A 19,236-nucleotide genomic window follows, 5' to 3' on the forward strand; every position below is an offset into this window, starting at 1 on the left:
GAAAAGAATAACATGTGGGCGTATCAGTCGGAGGCTGCTTGGTGTACTTTAGCATTTCGAATGTCAACTTCAGTTTTGTGAATTGTCAATCAAAAGGAAAGACATGCATGGGAAGTTGGAGCATATTGCACACCTATAGAGAGGCAGTGTGTTGCTACAAAATCTCCTTCCTACGACTTACTAGCAAACCTACCTCTCCCTACATGGGAGGGATTTTCTTTCCCTACCTTTTCAGTTCTTTGGGTTTTTCCCCCACTATTTATTTTTGTTGAAATATTATACTACATGTACACAACTTAAAAGGCAAAAGAGTATAATTAAGGACACAGTCAGTTAAGCCTCCCACTCTTGGTTTCAGCTCAGGTCATACCTCAAGGTCTTAGGATCAAGCCCCGAGTCAGGCTCCATGCTCAGCGTGGAGTCTGCTTGAAATTCTCTCCCTTTCTCTCTGCCCCTCCCACTTGTGTGTGTGCTCTCTCTCTCTCTTAAATAAGAAAGTAAAATATTAAAAAAAAGAAATTTATAATTAAAACCAGTACTTGCCACATTACCCATTCTTATTTTCCACTTTCCTGAGAGATTACTTTTTTTTTTAATTTTAGCAATTTCTTTTCTTATTTCCTACCCTGTTTCTAAATAACATATTTCTCTGACATTCTTGGACTTTCCAGGTTTGGGAAGCTATTGCCTTAGGTTTAAAACATTCCCTGTAGTGTTCTTGCCCTGCATGGTTTCCCATTCATCACTTGATATACACACACTGTCTCTCCCCCTTCCAAGTAGTTCTGTTCAACAGATTTGAAATTTTAGCCAAATTAATAATTAGCATTTACATCATTCTTTCTATATAACTACTTTTATATGTAAGGCACGATGTGTCTATGATTGTTTCCTTTCTTACGAAATCTTTATATTTTCATGAAATGAATAATAGCACTTTTTTCTTTAATTTTCAGCATAGTTTCTTAATTTATCCCAAACTTTCCATCTCAATTCTGAATGGTCTCTAAATATGTAAAGCCATCAGGTTTCCTACTTATTTTGTTTTCTTAGAGTTACCCGTCCTGAACCCACGTTCACTCCACTCTCAAGAGCCTACCCTCCCTGTGGTCAGCAGCATCTATGCTTCCTCTCTCCCACGTGCTGAGTGGTATCAGTTGGATACCACTCTTTGGACCCTTCTGTCTTCTTTTGTCTTGGCTTAATTCCTTATTTTTTTTTTCTTTTTGCCTGAAAAGTAAATTTCTTGAGACCTTATGTGTCTGAAAATGTCTTTTTTCTATCATCAAACTTGATTTTTTCGTCTCTCCATTCGGAAGACAAGCAGAGCTATTTGAGCAGTGATCTTTTATTGTTGGAAAACTCATCAGATGCCAGGCACTGTGCTAGACACCCTGCATTCATTATTTTGTTCTACTGACATCACAATTCTATGACAGTAGGATCCCTATATTATGAATTAGAAAATGAAGATAATTAAGTTAAATATGTAGAATTTAAACCCAAATGTGGCAGCGTCCACTTGCTTATGGTGGAATAACTGTATCACTAGACTCTTGCTCCCCCTATCATGTATTTACAAGTAATAACAAAAGGAACATCGTGTAGAGGCAAGAACAAGCTCCTAGGTCATGCTCTGGAAATAAGTGGTCATATCACTTGGAAATTACATGACTATGAGCAACTTTTCTTTTTTCATTCTTCCTTTTCCTCCGTCCCCCATTCCCCCACCACTATTTCCTTCTCTTCCTTTGGTTCTTCCTCTGTTTTTTGTCTTTTTGAGTCTCAGATTTTGTTATTGGTAAAATGAGAATAACAGTTCCTATTTCACTGTTGTAGGTTGGCTGCCCAACATGTGACAACTGTTCAATAAATGGGAATGATCTGTTGCATTGTTCTTAAATCCTCTGAGCTACAGTTTCTTCAGCAGGATAATTATTCACTTGAACTAGATTGTCTGAAAGCTTTCTTCTAGCTCTGATTCTTTATATTTGTTTGCTTTTAAAGTATTTTATACCAAGGATGAAAGCAACCTAAGGGAGTGATTTGGAGGATCATAATAGTAGGAAATAGAACAGTTATTTGTGTTAAGTACCAGGAGAACCAAAGTTTGCACTTGATATATGATTTTTCCATCTATAACTCATGAGAGAATGCCTATGGATTCGTAACTATTAAATTAATAATGAATGGACTGTATTAATTTAAATTTACAAAAATATTAATATATTGTTTATTTCTTAATTTTTAATATATTGTTTAAAATAATGTGTATATAGATATAAATACATATTTTAAATATTTGAATATAGGTACATATAAATATATATGGCATTGTATTCTGTGTAATTTTAGACTGTGCAAATTTGTGCTTCAAATTAGAAATTAAGTTTTTCCTCCTGGAAAAGGTCACACATTTTTTATTTAAAAGATCTTTTAAACTTTATGTTTCTTGATTTATTTTTAACCGCATATTTTACTTCAAAAGTCATAAAAAAACAAAGTTTCAGTTCTATCACATTTTTTATATGAGAAGAAATATATAATATTTGATCCAAAGTGATGTGTTTTCTTTTCAGCTTGGTTTTATGGTCCAAATAACAAATCATTTATAATAATGAACTATCTATAATATGAATTATCTATAAAAATTGAGCATGGATTCCAAGAAACAAATTAAGCCAACTGATGAAAAGAGTTTCAACTGTGTCAGAGGTCAATTCAGGAACAAAATAAAATAGTTATTTCAAGATAATAGTAATAAAATCAGATGTTGCTATGTTAATATTAGGCAAACCAGAATTTAATATATCTTTGAGTGAGAAAGAAAGATAAGTCATTCTGATAAACAGTCTGTCAGGTCAGTATAATAGTCATGATTTCTATACATCTTTTTATAAACCTTCAAAATATAGAAAGCAAACATGATAGAAAGAAAAAAAAAAGTTGGCAAATCTACACTCAAATATAAGCCAGGATATAAAATACTTGAATATCATAACTAACAAGCTTTTCTTTAAATATATATAAACTGTATGCTCAACAAAAAATATATGTATTCTTTCAAAACACTTAATACATAGACAAAATATATCCAAGTAATTTGACCACAAATGAAACTGCAACTTTGTTGCTCCAAAGCAGAAATCACAAAGGAACGTTTTTGGATCATGATGCAGGAAAATTAGAAATGGAGATTCCCCTCCCCACCCCAAAAAAAGGACACGATTTTTTAAAAATCCATATTCTCATTTCCAAAAAAAAGTTTTGTGCTAAATTTACACAGTGTTTAGAATGAAACAATCGTGAAAACAAAACCTACCAAAACCTTGGTGAAATGTGGGCTCTCCTGGCTGCTGTCACCAGTGCCCACCCACTAGCAGCGTTGGGGATGCCCCGCAGACCCCTGTGATTTCTGGCACCTATTCTAGTCGGGCTTGAAATCCCCAGGACCTATTCCTAATCTGTGACTGGATCATGCACACAGTCTGGCCCATCTTTTCCTCAAAATCAGATCCCATCTGTTTTCTATCTTTCTAGAATTCGTAATGGCATGAAAGTATGTATCAACTGTGCATACAGATCCTCTACCATTATTTGGGTCCTGGGTGGAAGCAGAGGTTGCAGTCCACATGGCCATCTTAATTCAGTCTCTTGCATCATTTCGTTTTGTTTAAAGAGTCATAGAAATATAGGATGTGAGAGTAGACAGGTTCTTGAAATCATCTTGTCTGAACTCCTTGTTCCATAAATGTTAAAACTGGTTGCAAAAAAATGTAAAGAAATCTACCTGGCATTACCAGAAAATTAGCTATAGAATCGAGACAGGAGCTTAGCTCCTATGACTAAGTTTGGCCTTTATTCTTTTTTCCATTCTACTTCAGTCTGCACAGAATATCCCACTCCTCAACTCTGTGAACAATGTATGTCCCTCTTAAAGCATAGACAGTTTGAGTGAAGGACTGAGCCAACCATCCAAGTATATGGTGACTTCCAAATGACAATGGCAAGCAGAATCCCAAAAATCTTTATATATTATTAATAACAGGCATCCTAGAATTCAGACACACAGACTACCTCGTAGAACTAGTATTTGTCCATATTTCTTTTTGTTCACCTCCTCTATGTGAACTCATCCCGTTTTTCTTTTAGAATATCCTCGAACAGAATCTGAGTGGGAAAACAGCTTTGCTTTGAAGATGTTTCTCTTCCAGTTTGTTAATTTAAATAGTTCTATCTTCTATATTGCTTTCTTTTTGGGAAGGTAAGTCAACTTTATGTACATTATCTTTTCAGAGTAAAGAAAGACTGCCAAGGGTTCCATTGCCGATTTGTTAACAGAGATGGCGAATTCTTGTCCCCTGCCTTGGAAAAGTGCTAGTCAGTCTTCACATGCATTTTCCATCAAAAGACTTCTCAGTACAGTGCTTCCAGCTGCAACTACCAATTAAAGTTGGCATAAAAAAATAAATAAAACCTATGTACTATGTTTGGGTTGGATTATGATCATCCAATCCTCAGTAATGGTGTGTTAAATAAGAAAGTGATTTTTGTATATCCTCAGGTTATAGCTCCTTAGTGTGGAAATTTCTCCTACTTATCATGTTAACATTTTTTGCTGTCTTTGCTGCACAGTATGAAAAAGAAGCATATTAAACTATGCTTAACACTCCAGCAGTGCCATGGAAACATACTAAAGCTAAAACCATTTTAAACTAAACAATCGGGCACATTACATTAATATTCATTAGCTAGGTCAGCAACACATTAAAGACCTACAGGTGAAAGTGGAAATTTTTCCTTTGGTTAGTTTGTCTGTACTTTCTCTCCCCCAGCATTGAATTCACACACCACTTTTTCCTCCTTAAGTCAGGTACTTTGATGTGTCAGCGTGGCCTAGGTCTGCAGTTTGGGGACAGGATGCCCCAGCGAACATTTATATCTACCTACACATGCACTTGCTGTGATACATTAGTAAATGTTCTTTGGCCAACCCCACATAAATGCTAATGAATTAAAATGGCTTTTTACAGATTTGTAGGCCACCCGGGAAATTACAATAAACTTTTTAACCGGTGGAGACTGGAGGAAGTAAGTAACCTTGTAAGGGTGGATGTGGGACTGGGTGTGGACCGGGGCCAATGATGTAGGAGGGAAGCAGGTGGGAGGAGAGAGAGAGAGAGAGAGAGAGAGAGAAAGAGAGAGAGAAGGTGGGTACGTGGAATCTCAGGCATTTTTGGTAGAGAGTTCCTATGGGTTCAGAAATAAAGGAACTATGTCTTTCAAAAAAAAAAAAAGTGTGAATTAAAAGGGTAAACCCCCAGATCCTGACCTTAGCTCTTTAATTTTCTGCCAAATCCATTTGCTCCATTCACAAAGCTCAGAAATTTAGCTCCAGGGATTTTTCACTTTGGGGGAATTATTATAATCAATATCGTGGGGTTTTGAACTTTTGAATATGTCAGATTTCATTTTAAACAGGGAAACTTCATCCAAAAGAAATCATATTTGAAACACCAATCTGTAGACAAATAGATCTGTATCTTCCAAGTCTCATAATTGTTTTTTTTTAATTTATGGATTTATAATATGTATGTCATGGAAACAAAAGGTCTAGTATTGCTAGATCACAGGGTTGAGCATACTGTGTATTGTCACTGAGACTGACAAATTATCCCCCAAAATGCCAGCCCCTACCTGTAGTCTGTGAGCCTGCTTCCTCAGACTTCTGCCAACAGAAACATTTTTTTACCAATATAACATCTGAAGGAGATCTCCTTTTGATTTCAGCTCCTTGAATTATGAGTGAGATGGAGCATATTCTTCATATGTTTGTTAAATATTTTATATTTCCGTGTGTGTGTTCTATTCTTGCTCATTTCTACTAGACTATTTTTCTCTGTCCTAAAAATTTATAAACCTTATACTAACGTTAGGCTCTAATCTTTCAAATTTGCTGCAGGTAAGTTTCTCATCTTCTTGGATGTCTTAATTTTGTTTTGATACATTTTTTTAAACCGTATAGCATTTTTCAAGTAAAATATCACTGCTATTAATGATTTCAGGCATTTATATCATGCCCAAAAATGTATTTTTTTCATTTTAGAATTTTTTTAAAAAGCTCACACTTGTGAAGTGTGAACTTTTCACTTATATCTTTGGTGCATTAGAAGCTTATTTTTGAGTAAAAGGTAATCAAGATTCTCCCCCCCTTCAGTTGGCATCACATATTTAATTAATAATGTATTTTTTATCAGCAAAATAAGATTTCAAGATTTATCATCTTCTGCATCTTGAAATCATGTCTATGTCTGCACCCTGTCCATTCTCATTGGTCAGATGGCTTATTGCTTCTGTAGTTCAAAATTGTTTTAATTATTCTAATGTAAAATCCAATTTAGTATATGGTAATATTAATAGAAGGTCATAATTTAGAGAGAGGCTAAGAAAAGATTCACTGAGAAAACAAATATTTCCAGTCTCTAAAAAGTTCCCCCCAAACTCAGGGTGTCCTCATTGATGTTGTCTCCCTAGAGCCTTCTAGTTGATTGGAGTACATGGAGAAAGCCCCCAAACTTCCTAAATACAACATGCTTTACATCACAGAAAACTGGGCTCACCTGCTAACCTCGCTACTTATTAATTCTTTGCCCTTAATTTAATCCCTCTGAATATCTGTCTCCTTGTCTCTAAGTTTAGCAGCAGTAATACTAGGTTGCAAAGTTGTTTATGGATAAGAGATAATTTGCATAACACAATTAGCACCACCTCTGGACTTTGGCAGGCACTCTATAAACTGTAGCTGATAGTTATCAATGCTCTATCTCCACAGCCACCTGGGTGTTATCCTCTTAGGTAAAAACAGATGAAGAGCTTCCATAATTTCAGACCTCCAGGAAGTCCCCAAATCAAACTTGCAGTTTTCACTCATGGCCTAGACTATATCTGCTAAAAAGCTTTTGTCTACCCAGATTGCACCCAGATTGCACCCAGATTGCACTCTTTATCGGGAGTATGCAACTGGGATTAGCAAGGAGAGTGTGGAGAACAAGGTGGCACAGGCAGATAGATCTGCATACTGATGCCATGTTAGAAATTGCTGTCGCCAGTAATTTTAATTGGATATTTTTACTCTGAAGTGTAAAATTATTAGAAGTCATGTTTCTTCTTTGGGAGTCCCAGGGAAATAATTCTGATGCTGTTATCCTAGGGAAATAAGTCTAATACTGGTGTCAGGATAAATGGTTCAGAACGATCCTACACACTTTCCACAGTATGTGTGGCATACATAAAGGGCGTATTATCCAACAAAAGATTATCTTTTTTTTTTGGAAAAGAATTAGTGAAATAAAAAATGTGGTTTTGTGATGGACCTTAGAAATTCTAGAAGTGTACACATAACAGAAGGTAAGAATTGACCCTCTGACTTCAATCCTACAATAAGCATTTACTGACACTCCATTCCAGGCCTCTGTTGGATAATATGGGGTATACAGATGAAGTCCCTTTCTTTTCCTGGTGGTGCTAATAGTCCCGAAGAAAAGAACATAACCACGCTACGTAACAAGTATTGTGTCTTTGGAGTCTTACAGTCTACACTCTAATTATGCCCCACCCAAAGGCACGCTTTTAGTACCTTAGTTTCAGTTTTTTCTTTTGTCAGTTGTGATAAGAGTAGCTATCTCGGTAGGATTGGTGATAGGTGGATAAAACTGGATCGTGCACGTAAAATACCTGGCACAAATAATAGTAGCCATTATAAAGAAAGCAAAAGGTACTGACATGCTAAAACATTGATGAACTAAAAAAAACAAAAAAACAAAAAAACAAAAAAACATTGATGAACTGACTACACTGACCTTTCCTCATACTGTACTGTATAATATCTCACATAAATATTTTATGTAAATCTATGTAAAAATAGTAACGATGATTAATATTTAATGAGAGCTTACTATATGCCAGCACATTCCAGCAATTGTTCTTACCTGCTCTACATAGATCAATGCAAAAATTCTGCTATTACGCTCATCTTGAGGAAACAGAAGTTTCGACAGGTTATATAATTTGCCTACAATTATAGAAACACACTTATAAGCTGATGCAGTCGTCAGTTTGATTCAACCAACCTAGCATCAGAGTCCACACTTTGAACACTGTGCTTTCCGGTCACCGCTGGGATAATAGCACACAGGCAAAATCAGGAACATCAAGGAAATTGATAAGAGCTTGCAGAATGATTGCTGACTCGCACGTGTAAATTGGATTTAGAGTAGACATACTTCATGTGAAAGGAGCATGGGTATCAGAATCTAGTAGTCCCATCTGCCCCTTCGCATCATTTACAAAATGGAAATGCCAACACCCATCTTATGAGGTTCTCAGGAAGAGCCAATGACAAAAATACGTGAAGACGTCCAGCTATGGGTCATCCACAGTCATACGATTTGGGGGGCTGCAGTGGGAATGAAAGCCTGGGTCTCCTGCCCACTCACCCATGCCCTTTTACTCATTCTAAGTAGCAGCTCTCTTATCGAATGAATTTTAGAGTATCAAAAGACTGGATCTTGCTCAAGGGAACTATTATTTGAGGAGGACAGACCCACAGAAGCTGTTGGATCCCTTTCTCCGCCCTATAAATCACAAAATCATGAAGGCTCAAATTAAACAAAACTGTAAATGGCCTGTCATCCGGCCTCCCCACTTTGGCCTGCGGTCGTGGAGAATGAGCCAATCACATGGTTCTGCAATGGTCTTTTTCCCTTTCCACATAGTAATATGCTTTGGTAAACCAGCCCTTCAAGGCAACAAACACATTTGGTAAGTAGGATTCATCTTTAGCCTTATGTACAGGAGCAGAAGACCAGGGTGCAGGAGACCAAGGCTCGGAATTCCCTACCGACAGTCAATATCCTATGACCTCGTACGCGTTACTTTACGTCTTCCAGTCTCTCTATAAAAATGAAGTTTCATCTCACAGCTGTGATCTAGGCCTATGCCTGGCCCTGTAGCTTAGTAATTACTGTGTCTCAGCCGTTCTGTGGAACCCATCTATCATCCATATGTGTCAGAGCTCAGGGGGGTCCTGAATTCATGCTAGAGAGAAGGGGCGTGCTTAATAGGAGAACTGAGACTTCTCTACACGATAAAAATTGCCACTGGCAAGCCCTCTCTCTGACTCAGTTTAGGGAGTTTTAAATTACTGGGCTGGAACCGGAAAACCAGGCTCTTCATGTCCTAATTATCTGTTCCCTTTGAAGTCCCACTGGTACCAATTTGACAGAAATAGAAACTGGATCAAAGCTATAGTGACTGTTGTTCTTATGAGCAGGACATGAACCCATTTCTAAAGAAACAGACCCACGCTCTCCTACCCAAGTATCTCCTGCAGTGCAAAGTTTTTAAGCAAAACACATCAGCTGTGATTTTCATTGTAATCGCATTTCTGTTTGTGGGGGTTTCTGGTTCTGACATTTATTGGACATCTGGAAAAGCAGAGGAGCACAGGGAAGGCAAAACGGGGATCATACTGACAAGCCATCTTGTGGCTTTTTTGTTTTTTCCAGAGGGAAAATTTTCATTTTTTTTCTTCAAATGTTTACTTAAATTCTAGTTAGTTAACCTTCAGTACAATGCTGGTTTCGGGAGAAGAATTCGGTGATTCATCACTTACATACAACACCCAGTGCTCATCATAACAAGTATCCTAATGCCCATCACCCATGTAGCCATCCCCCACCCACCTCCCTCCACCAACCCTCAGTTTTTTCACTATCTTTAAGGGTCTCTTATGTTTTTTTTCCCTCTCTTTTTATTCCCCCTCCCATATCTGTGGCGTGTTTCTATCACTTAAAAGCACATTCTAATATACGTAGATCTTCCCTTCCAGGATATAGAGCTTAACACCTGCCTCCTATCTTGAAGTCGGACTAGACCTAAGGACTCACTTCAGTAAAGAATAGGGAAAGGGACAAATGAGTAACTTTACAAATACCTGGTAAAGACCCTACCAACCAGCTGATGAAGATTAATGTCACCAGTGATGCTGTGTGGCTGCCATGTAACTTCCGAGGGGAAATAGTGAAAATGGCACTTTACGTCTGTAATCTCTGCCCATCGTCAAAGCACATAAGCCCAGTTTAGACACATGAAAACATCAGATGATGTTGGTTTCTCAGCTTTGACAAATATACGTTGGTAATGAAAGGGGCGATGGAGGGAATTGGCTGAAGCATGTATGGGCATTCTCTGCTCTTTCTCTGCAAATTTGCTATACTTTGAAAATTATTCTGAGTCCAAAACATTATTTATAAAGACCACATTATTAACACTTACATGTTTTTCCATCTCCCAGTTGTTAATAGATACACAGTATTCCACAGCACTCCTTAAATGGGATCATGCTTAGTACAGAGCTTGGCAGATAGTAAGTGCTCACTAAAAGTTAGATTCATTGTTATTGTTGTTAAAATTGTGATCAGTATTCCACCCTCATTACTGAAAATACCCCTATCTGGTGTCCTTATACATGCTATTTCTTCCTTATTTTTATTTTCCTTGTGCACTGCGATAGAGCAGCCTGGCTTTTAGAATTTGCTGTATGATCTGAGGGTGGGGACATGTAACCAACTGAGAGCAAGATCATTGTTCTTGTTCTGTTCCAGTGTCATCCCAGTGGCTGTTTGATAGACCTCTGCCTCCAGATGGGCGTCATCATGTTTTTGAAGCAAATATGGAACAACTTCATGGAACTGGGATACCCGTGAGCATTTTATTTTTAGACTTGCCTTGTATATAGCTACACACAAAAAAAGGACAGGTAGTGTGAAGAATTCTTAGGAATAGGGGCCTGGTAAGCAGACAGGTGTGGGTTCCATTCCTGCTCTGCTGCTCACTAAATGTGTGACTGTGTGTGAGTTTAGCCTTTCTGAGCCTCAGTTTTCACAGCTCTGAGAGGGGATCAGTGGCTCTCTGCTCCTCAAGAACACTTGTGAGGATTAAAGGAAGGAGTAGATGTCAAGCACATTAAAAGGCTTGTTGCTCTTCTTAAAGCACTGTTGACAGTACGTAGGTTCTTAAGGATAAAGTGACTTTCTGGTTTCTTTTGGCCACCGAAAGACTGAGGTCATGGCTGTTTAACAAAGACAACCTCCATGTAGGCTCCCTCCCTGAAAAAAAAAAACCAATAAAACAAAGATAAAATTCCAGATAGGGAGGTCTTGTACTCTTTATTACACAGAAAGAAAAAATAAGTCATTAGAACAGGATTGATTTCACAAAACAGTAGCATTCTCTTTTGTCCCCTTGGATGGAGCTTAATGGTTGTGGAAGGCTGACGTGGAAGGGTGTTGAATGCCCACTTCTACATCTAATAAAATATATTACTCCTCCAAATACACTGAAATCAAGTTTATGTCAAACAATGTGTTGTAGAAGCTTTGAGGCCTAGCCAAGGTTGTTAGAAACATCACTATTTTGAGGAATTTCTTGACTATAGAAGAACTAGTTAATTGATGATACAAGTAGCTTAGGCTTAGTCATCTGACTATCCTGCGATTCCTCCTCCTTGCGGGCCTACGAATGGTGTCGCGACATTCCCGAGTAGAGACTTGAGGGCTGCGGAAGTGATATCCACCCTGCAATCTGCCGAAGAGTGTTGTGTTAAGTTGCAGGCAGTCTGAGAGCATGGACGATGAAATGACTGGGACCTGGTTCACGTTCCTCCTCTGCCTCTTGCTAAAGATGATTATGATTTATTTGACCTATCTGTGACATTGTGGGGGATTTTTTTGTTTTTTAATTTAGAAAATAAGGGAGGAGATTACAGGAGATGCCCAGTGGTCTTTAAACCTTCAACAATAAATGACAGAACCGTTTTGTGAAGAGATTTTCATACTGATCCTCAATATTCAAAATGGATGAAAACCAATCTCTTATAAGTGGAGAGAGCAGAGGGATGGAAGATTGGGGAGCCCAGCCCATTGTCTGTATCCCTTCCTATCCCTGACTCAACTGTGTGAGGCTCAACAGATGTGGAAAAGTCATTTGAAAATAACTGAGATTAGGTAGCAAGTGGCCGCCACAGGATCTGATGTGCTGTGAATGCAAGAGCTTCATAAGCATATGAAAGGTGGTAGAGTGGTCATTATAGTAGTAAGAATGATTCTTATTGTCATTGTCCAGGTGCTTGTGTCCATACCATGCACTTTGGGTAACACGTTTTCACCATGACCTTGGTCAGCTGGGACTGTGTCTCTCAAATCCCAAATGTACCATGGTAAGGGACATCCTGTTGGTGTTTTTCCAAGTCCAGCAGGAGTGGACCAAAGCAATGATTTGGAAACTTTCAGAACACAGTTCTCTTTTTAAAAGTTAAACCTTATGCAGACTGTGGTAAATAAAACGGAACTAAGCGGGCCTCAATCCCAACACCCAGCCCCTTTTCCATCTTCATGAGGTCCCAGAGGTAACCTCCATGGGACGTATACTGAAGAACCAATGACCTCAAGTTCTGGTCTGTGATGGTTCTTGCAACACCCACTGAGTTCTAGGTCCATGGTTAATTAATACTGAGAGTTAGGTGCACTGTGCGATTCACTTCATTCTAGAGGTAATTTTCATCTAACTCTTGAAATAACTGCCCAGGAGTCCCCACTATGGGATATTTCGGAGTCACATAATGTACAGACTCCCCTAAGCTCAGGAAATAGTGTTGTTTATTCCTTTCTAGGTCTTTTAAATGGACTCAGACACAGATCCATTGCCTGTAAACTATTGCTCACTACAGAAGCAGAATGGAATAGTTAATACGCAAGCCATTCATGTTCATAAACCCAGAGAGGTGAATATCAACTTACTAAAAGCCACACAACTAACACCTCACAGGGTGGAGCCTTTATCTCTTGAAACCTTATCTAGGGCTCAGTTATTTAGTGCAGGACATGATTTTACTCATGTTCAGAGAGCACAGCCCAGAAGATTTGAGGTTATGAGCAATGAAGGGCTCAGATCCAATCACAACAGGCAACACAGAAGTATTTATATAGGCTGGGGAGGTAGGGAGGGGAGGAATCATAGAAATGGGTATTTCTCTAATAAGTATAGGAAGCACCTAAGTGTATGGGGAGATTAATTCTCAGATACATTATGTAGATGTTTATAAGGTCTAGGAAGGCTGAGGCCTATCCTCTCATCCGGAACTTGGAAATGGAGACCATGTAAATATCTCCAGCACCCAGCAATGCTTAGTAGTATCTCTCTTTCCTTAATACACTATAAATTATTCACCATATAGTTAAATAAGGGCTCAAAAAGCCTTTGTCTGCTCTGTGATGTAGGTTGATCCAGAACTGGTGGTCACGACATAAAATCAAGCGGGGAATACAAGATGCGTCCATACCTCAGTGGGAAAATGATTGGAACCTGCAGCCCATGAATATTCATGGACTGATGGATGAGTATTTAGAAATGGGTAAGGAAGAAACTTCTACACAGGTATTTGGCCGTCTTGATACATTTTTGTTTGTTTGTTTTTACTTCATACGGGCTTTGATTCAAGAGAGAAAACCATCTCTCTCCTTTCCAACCCCAAGCATTCTAAAATACATCTATACCTTTATCTCAACATTACGAGGGAAGATATTAAACCAGTGTCCTTGGAAGACACAAAATCTGTCTTGTGTCAGCCATAACATTTGAGCAACGGGAAGGATTTTCCCACAGTAGAACACCTAGCTTTAGGGCAGATGTTTGAAAGGAACAAAATAAAGCACAACCCATCCCTATGCCAAAAACATGCCATCTTGTGCAAATAAAGCAATGATTATTTCTTACAATAAATAAACCTTTGCTCAGACCTGGCGAGAGTTTAGCTTCTTTGAGAAGCCCCATTATTTATATTAAGCAATGGAGGATTCTCACTCCAACTCTAAAATCTTTGTGTGCTGTCTTGCTATTTGCTTTTTCTCTGACCTATTCTCACCTTAAAAAGAAAGGAGGTGTCTGGAGTCCCTCGTAGAGCTAAGCATTTTTCTTCAAAGCCTCCTCTTTGACTTCTTTTTTCTTCACTCTTTCTTCATGCTGGAGAAAGCACATGGACTTTCAGCCCATTAAGATCAGAGTTTAAATGCAAGTTTTAACATTTTTTTTATATCCACCCTTTAGCAAGCTTACTGAACGCATATGAACTCTAGTTATCTCAACTGCAAAATATGATGAGCATATTTACCTTGTAGGGGTATTGGAAGGATTACAAGTGATTTATGTAAAGCACCTAATATGGCACAAAGAAAGCACTCAATAAATGGTATTGTTTATATTATTAATGCTGTGATGCTCTCTCTCTCCCTGGACAGTTTTGCAATTCGGTTTTACCACCATCTTTGTTGCGGCTTTTCCTCTGGCCCCTCTTTTGGCTTTGTTAAACAATATCATTGAGATCAGGCTGGATGCATACAAATTTGTCACCCAGTGGCGGAGGCCTCTTCCAGCTCGAGCAACTGACATAGGTAAGATTCAGGAATTAAATGGTTTTGGCATTGCTAAGGCCAAGAAGTGCCTTGATCTTAGCACCATGTGGGTTTCTATTGTTGGGGTCCCTTCCAAATTGAACAAGACTGAGCAGTTTGGGTCAACAAAATAATGAAATGGACACAACTCAGTTGAGAGTTATGTGTATACTAAACATACTATCTCACGAACTTGTTTATACCAAAAACTCATCTCCTATCCATCTTCCCATGTTAGTATAGTTCTGTCTCATTCTTTATAATTACTGCACAAATTTCTATTGCATGTTATATGACATTTCTAAAAAATCATCCCCTTAACTGAAGACACTTAGATCATTTCAGTTTTTTCTATTATAAACAATACTGAGGTGAACGTACATCTTCCTATGTACTTTGATCATTTCCTCAAGATAAACTCCTAGAATGGAACTCCTTTGTCAAAGGAGTTACATTTTTTTTACATTTAAATTTTGATAATTTCTCAACGTGTTCTCCAGAAATATCGTGCCAATTTATATTTCCATCAGGTAATAAGGGTTCTTTTTTTTTTTTTTTTTATACTGTTTTGTCCTCAATAATCTGAGGAGGGAAAATGATATCTTGCTTTATTTCCTTGCATTTTTTATAATTATGAGATTAAATACATTTGTATTTCTTCTTTACTGTTTATGACCTTTGGCTATTATATCTGATTTGGTAATCTTTATCTCTGTTTACAATATTAACCTTTGATATATATTCAGATGCTGGTTTTTAATCTTTTACTCTATCATGAGTAAGGTTTTAGTGTGTATATAATCACACTGATATATCTGTCTTACAGTTATTATTTATGACATTCTTAGAATGTCCTTTAGAACTCTCGATTTTTCACTGTGTTTTAGTTGTTTTATATTTTAGATATGTGTGTGTTGTTTGGTTATCTGTTGGCATTTTAGGATTTTATTTAAATTGTTGATCTAACTGGAATTTGTTGTTAACAAAGGGGCTGAAATTAAGACCCAGCTTGTTTTCCTTCTAAAGGGTACAAAAAATTTATTAAATATTCCATCTTTTTTTAAACTTGTTTGAATTATCTCTATTTTATGAATCTATATGTAAACTTAGTTATATTTCTAGAATCCCCATTTGTCCCTTTGATCAGACTACTTATTATTGGCATACTGTTTTACTAAACTATAGCTCTGAAACAGAGATTCTAAGTATGTGAAAAAAATTCATAATTCCCCTCTTCTTTTTTGGAGAATTTTCTGGCTATTATTGCAAAGTTGCCTTTTCAGTTAATTTTACTCATATATATGCTCCACAGCCAACAAAGCTGATTAAAATATTCTAATCTATAGAGATTTAATGCTATTCAACTTGAGTTCCCATTTTTTAAAACGTCTAAAATTATTATTGCTATTTAATTTAGACATGTTTATTATGTCATTATTAAAATAATATAAACACATTAAAGAAAATCTACAGAATAAATCAAAGAGGAAAAATTCAAACTCCCTTTCCAGCTTTAGCTAGTGTTTATTGCATTTTCCAATGCAAAAATTATTATTTTTTTAAACATCAACTTTGACTGTAATCGATAGTATGTGGATACCGTATACAATTTCAGAAGGTTTTTCTTATACCTGTATGCCAGGCTGGAAAAGTCAACTAGTGATTTCCATATCTTGACATCAAACTTTTACATTTTTATATTTTCAATGTAAAAAATTCTTGAAACAATTCCTGATGATATTTTAATTTTCAGATCTCCCTTCATGGGTTCTATCTTCTGTCTAGGGAAAAGTATTCAGTAGATGTCTAATGTGTAGGGAAATAAAGTAAATAATGGACAGAGCTGTAGCCCCCAAATAAGTAAAACATTCTTTCCAAAGACTATCCACTCGGTTTTAATTATTTTTTTCCATTTCATCCCCTATCTCCACTCTTTCTCCTACTAGGTATCTGGTATGGCATTCTTGAAGGAATTGGTATATTGGCTGTGATCACCAATGCATTTGTAATTGCTATTACATCTGATTACATCCCACGTTTTGTCTATGAATATAAATATGGCCCCTGTGCAAGTCGTTTTGAATATGGTGAAAAGTAAGGTTGAAATTTACACATTTTTCTGATACATTTTATTTTTGTGATTGAAGTGGGAACTCATTGGGAAGTTTTGTTCTGTGACCATTACGGGCAGTGTTTTTGATCATTGTACTTACCGTGTGCTTATTGGAGGAAATCAAGCAGATAAAAAGGGCGACAGTGCTTTTTAATCAAATAATTTTAGAGTCTCTCTGTGTTTTTACTTGGAAATGCATCACTGGCATCCAAATATTAAAAGCATTATAATGTATTTAGAAGTTAAGTTCAGAGCTGGAAGAGACATTAGAAATCATGCAGTTCAATCTTCTGATTATATAGATGGGAAAACGGAGGCCTACACTAGTTAATCAATTTGTTTACAGGGAATAAAGCTAGTTTGCAAGCAGATACAGAATAGGAGGGAAATGTCAGCTATGTGATAAAGGAATTTTCCAAATGAATTTATAACAAAAAATTTTAAGGTGCAGAAAACGCTGCCCTGGATCTTTGTCTTTTTTTGTTGTTGTTATTAAAATTTGAATCCACACTTTAGAGCAGCATTTCTCGACCTCTGTGCTATGGACATTTTAAGCCAGATAATTCTATTTTGAGGATAAGGTGGGGGCTATTTTGTGCATTGTAGGATGTTCAGCAGTATCCTTGGCCTCTCCAGTAGATACAAATAGCAGCCTTCCTACTCCCCAAGTTGTGACAACCTAAAATTGTCTTCAGACATTGCAAAATGTTGCCTGGGGGACAAAATCACCCAGTTTACAACCACTGTTGAGGAGAAATGGGTTTTTCACATCTTTCCTTCTTGAAAGCAAGTATTAAGAAAGAATACAAGAGAGCACTGGACTTGGGGAACAGAAATTGGAGTTTCAGCTGGAGATTAGCCTTAGGTGTGGAAGTAGTGATGGGAGATAAAGTAGTGATAGGCGAAGCCACTTCCCCTCCTGCCTCAGGAGTAGCGTTGGGCATGCATCTTCCTTAGATGTAGGGCATGTGCCCCAAGAAGCTGAGCTGTGGTTTAACATGAAATCCACCCTGAGTTCTACTGATGGACTGATGTATTTCACAGAACACTGAAGTGCCTTTCTGAACAGAAACATCTGTCTTTCAGAGAGAAGGAATAAAGGAATAAAAAATATATTTTGGAGCCTTGTCAAGGGACTTTAACTTCAAATCAAATGCCCAAGATCATCAATCTGGACCTATAATAAAGAAACAGTGTCTGAAGTAACATTTTATAAACTATGAAAGACTATATAAATAAGTTGCTTTTATATTACTAGTGAAAAATCAAAAAAGTCCCTTCTTCTTAATTCAACAAAGTCTAGAAGCAGATTTTAAAGGTTTATAACATGTAGGCATATTTGGCAGCCCTCTTCCTTAGAAGCATTTTTTGCTACTGTCTTTGCTTCCCCCTAGTGGTGGGTGAAAATGAAATTGGCTGGTTATGTGTTCTGTTTACTTTTTTTTTTTTTGATATTTTTATTTTTATTTTTTTTATTTTTTATTTATTCATGATAGGCACACAGTGAGAGAGAGAGAGGCAGAGACACAGGCAGAGGGAGAAGCAGGCTCCATGCACCGGGAGCCTGACGTGGGATTCGATCCCGGATCTCCAGGATCGTGCCCTGGGCCAAAGGCAGGCGCCAAACCGCTGCGCCACCCAGGGATCCCTTTCCTTTGATATTTTTAAAAGGGTCTTTAAAATCAGTTAATTAACGTATAATGTATTGTTGGTTGCAGAGGTGGAGGTCAGTGACTCATCAGTCTTCTGTAATACCCAGTGTTCATTACATCACGGGCCCTCTGTTACATTTCAAGTCCTGGCTTTCAAGTAGATGGCACCTGACACCTTCTCCATGTTCATTCAGTGACCAGATATAGAATAACTTCAAGAAGAGATGTGCAGGGCTTGTATGAGGTTGAAGCCACATTCCTAGGGCCATCCCATTATTTAATTTTTTCCAGATATGCTTAGAAGCTAAACTGAAAGTAGATTCATTCAGATCAGAAATTTTCACACCAAAGCAGCAAAAGGACAAAATGGTGATAGAGAGAAGGGTATTGGTAGAGAGCGGTTGAAATGATAAATCATCCCTCTGGGGAAGGAGAGAAGGGAGTGAAACCAGCGTAGTCCTGTACTTAAGAATTCAGGGTTTAGAATAAGATAGATTCACATTAGAATCCAGGTTGTAACAGCTGTTTATCCTGGGCAGATTCTCAACATGAGATCTGCAGGTCTCCAGATTATTTTCATAATAATACTAAGATATTATTTGCTTGCTTTGCCAGATGGTACAAAAGCAACAGTGGGTGAAATGTTCTGTTGGCTTTGCATAATTGTATTCTTCACCATTGTATAGCTTCCATTTAAAAAATGCCAGTGAGAAAATTCAGAATGCCCTCGATGAAGCAGTAATAATTTAATTATATCAAATCTCCACCCTTGAATAAATGGCTTCTCAGTATTCTATGTGACAAAATACGAAGTGTGATAAAGCACTTCTGCTACGGGCTAAAGTACAATGATCATCTCAGACAAAAAAACTTGCATGATTGTTGAATTTGCAAACTACTCAATTTTTTAACATGAAACAGTGATTGCCACATAAACTATGATTATTCAGACTTGGATATTTAG

At 37.4% G+C, this 19,236-nt stretch overlaps 1 protein-coding gene across 6 annotated transcripts in view; it reads left to right on the plus strand.

Moving 5' to 3' along the window:
• ANO3 (anoctamin 3) overlaps window positions 1-19,236 on the plus strand; it is a 372,280-nt gene that overhangs the window by 343,625 nt on the left and 9,419 nt on the right. For all 6 annotated transcript variants that reach the window (XM_025459798.3, XM_025459799.3, XM_025459797.3 and 3 more), the window contains 6 exons: window positions 4,153-4,264; window positions 5,034-5,091; window positions 10,665-10,762; window positions 13,338-13,471; window positions 14,355-14,507; window positions 16,454-16,601. In XM_025459798.3, the coding sequence (XP_025315583.3) occupies window positions 4,153-4,264; window positions 5,034-5,091; window positions 10,665-10,762; window positions 13,338-13,471; window positions 14,355-14,507; window positions 16,454-16,601 (703 nt within the window). The remainder of the gene's footprint in view (window positions 1-4,152; window positions 4,265-5,033; window positions 5,092-10,664; window positions 10,763-13,337; window positions 13,472-14,354; window positions 14,508-16,453; window positions 16,602-19,236) is intronic.

This window comes from Canis lupus, chromosome 21 (genome assembly GCF_003254725.2).
Source record: "Canis lupus dingo isolate Sandy chromosome 21, ASM325472v2, whole genome shotgun sequence".
NCBI lineage: Eukaryota > Metazoa > Chordata > Mammalia > Carnivora > Canidae > Canis > Canis lupus.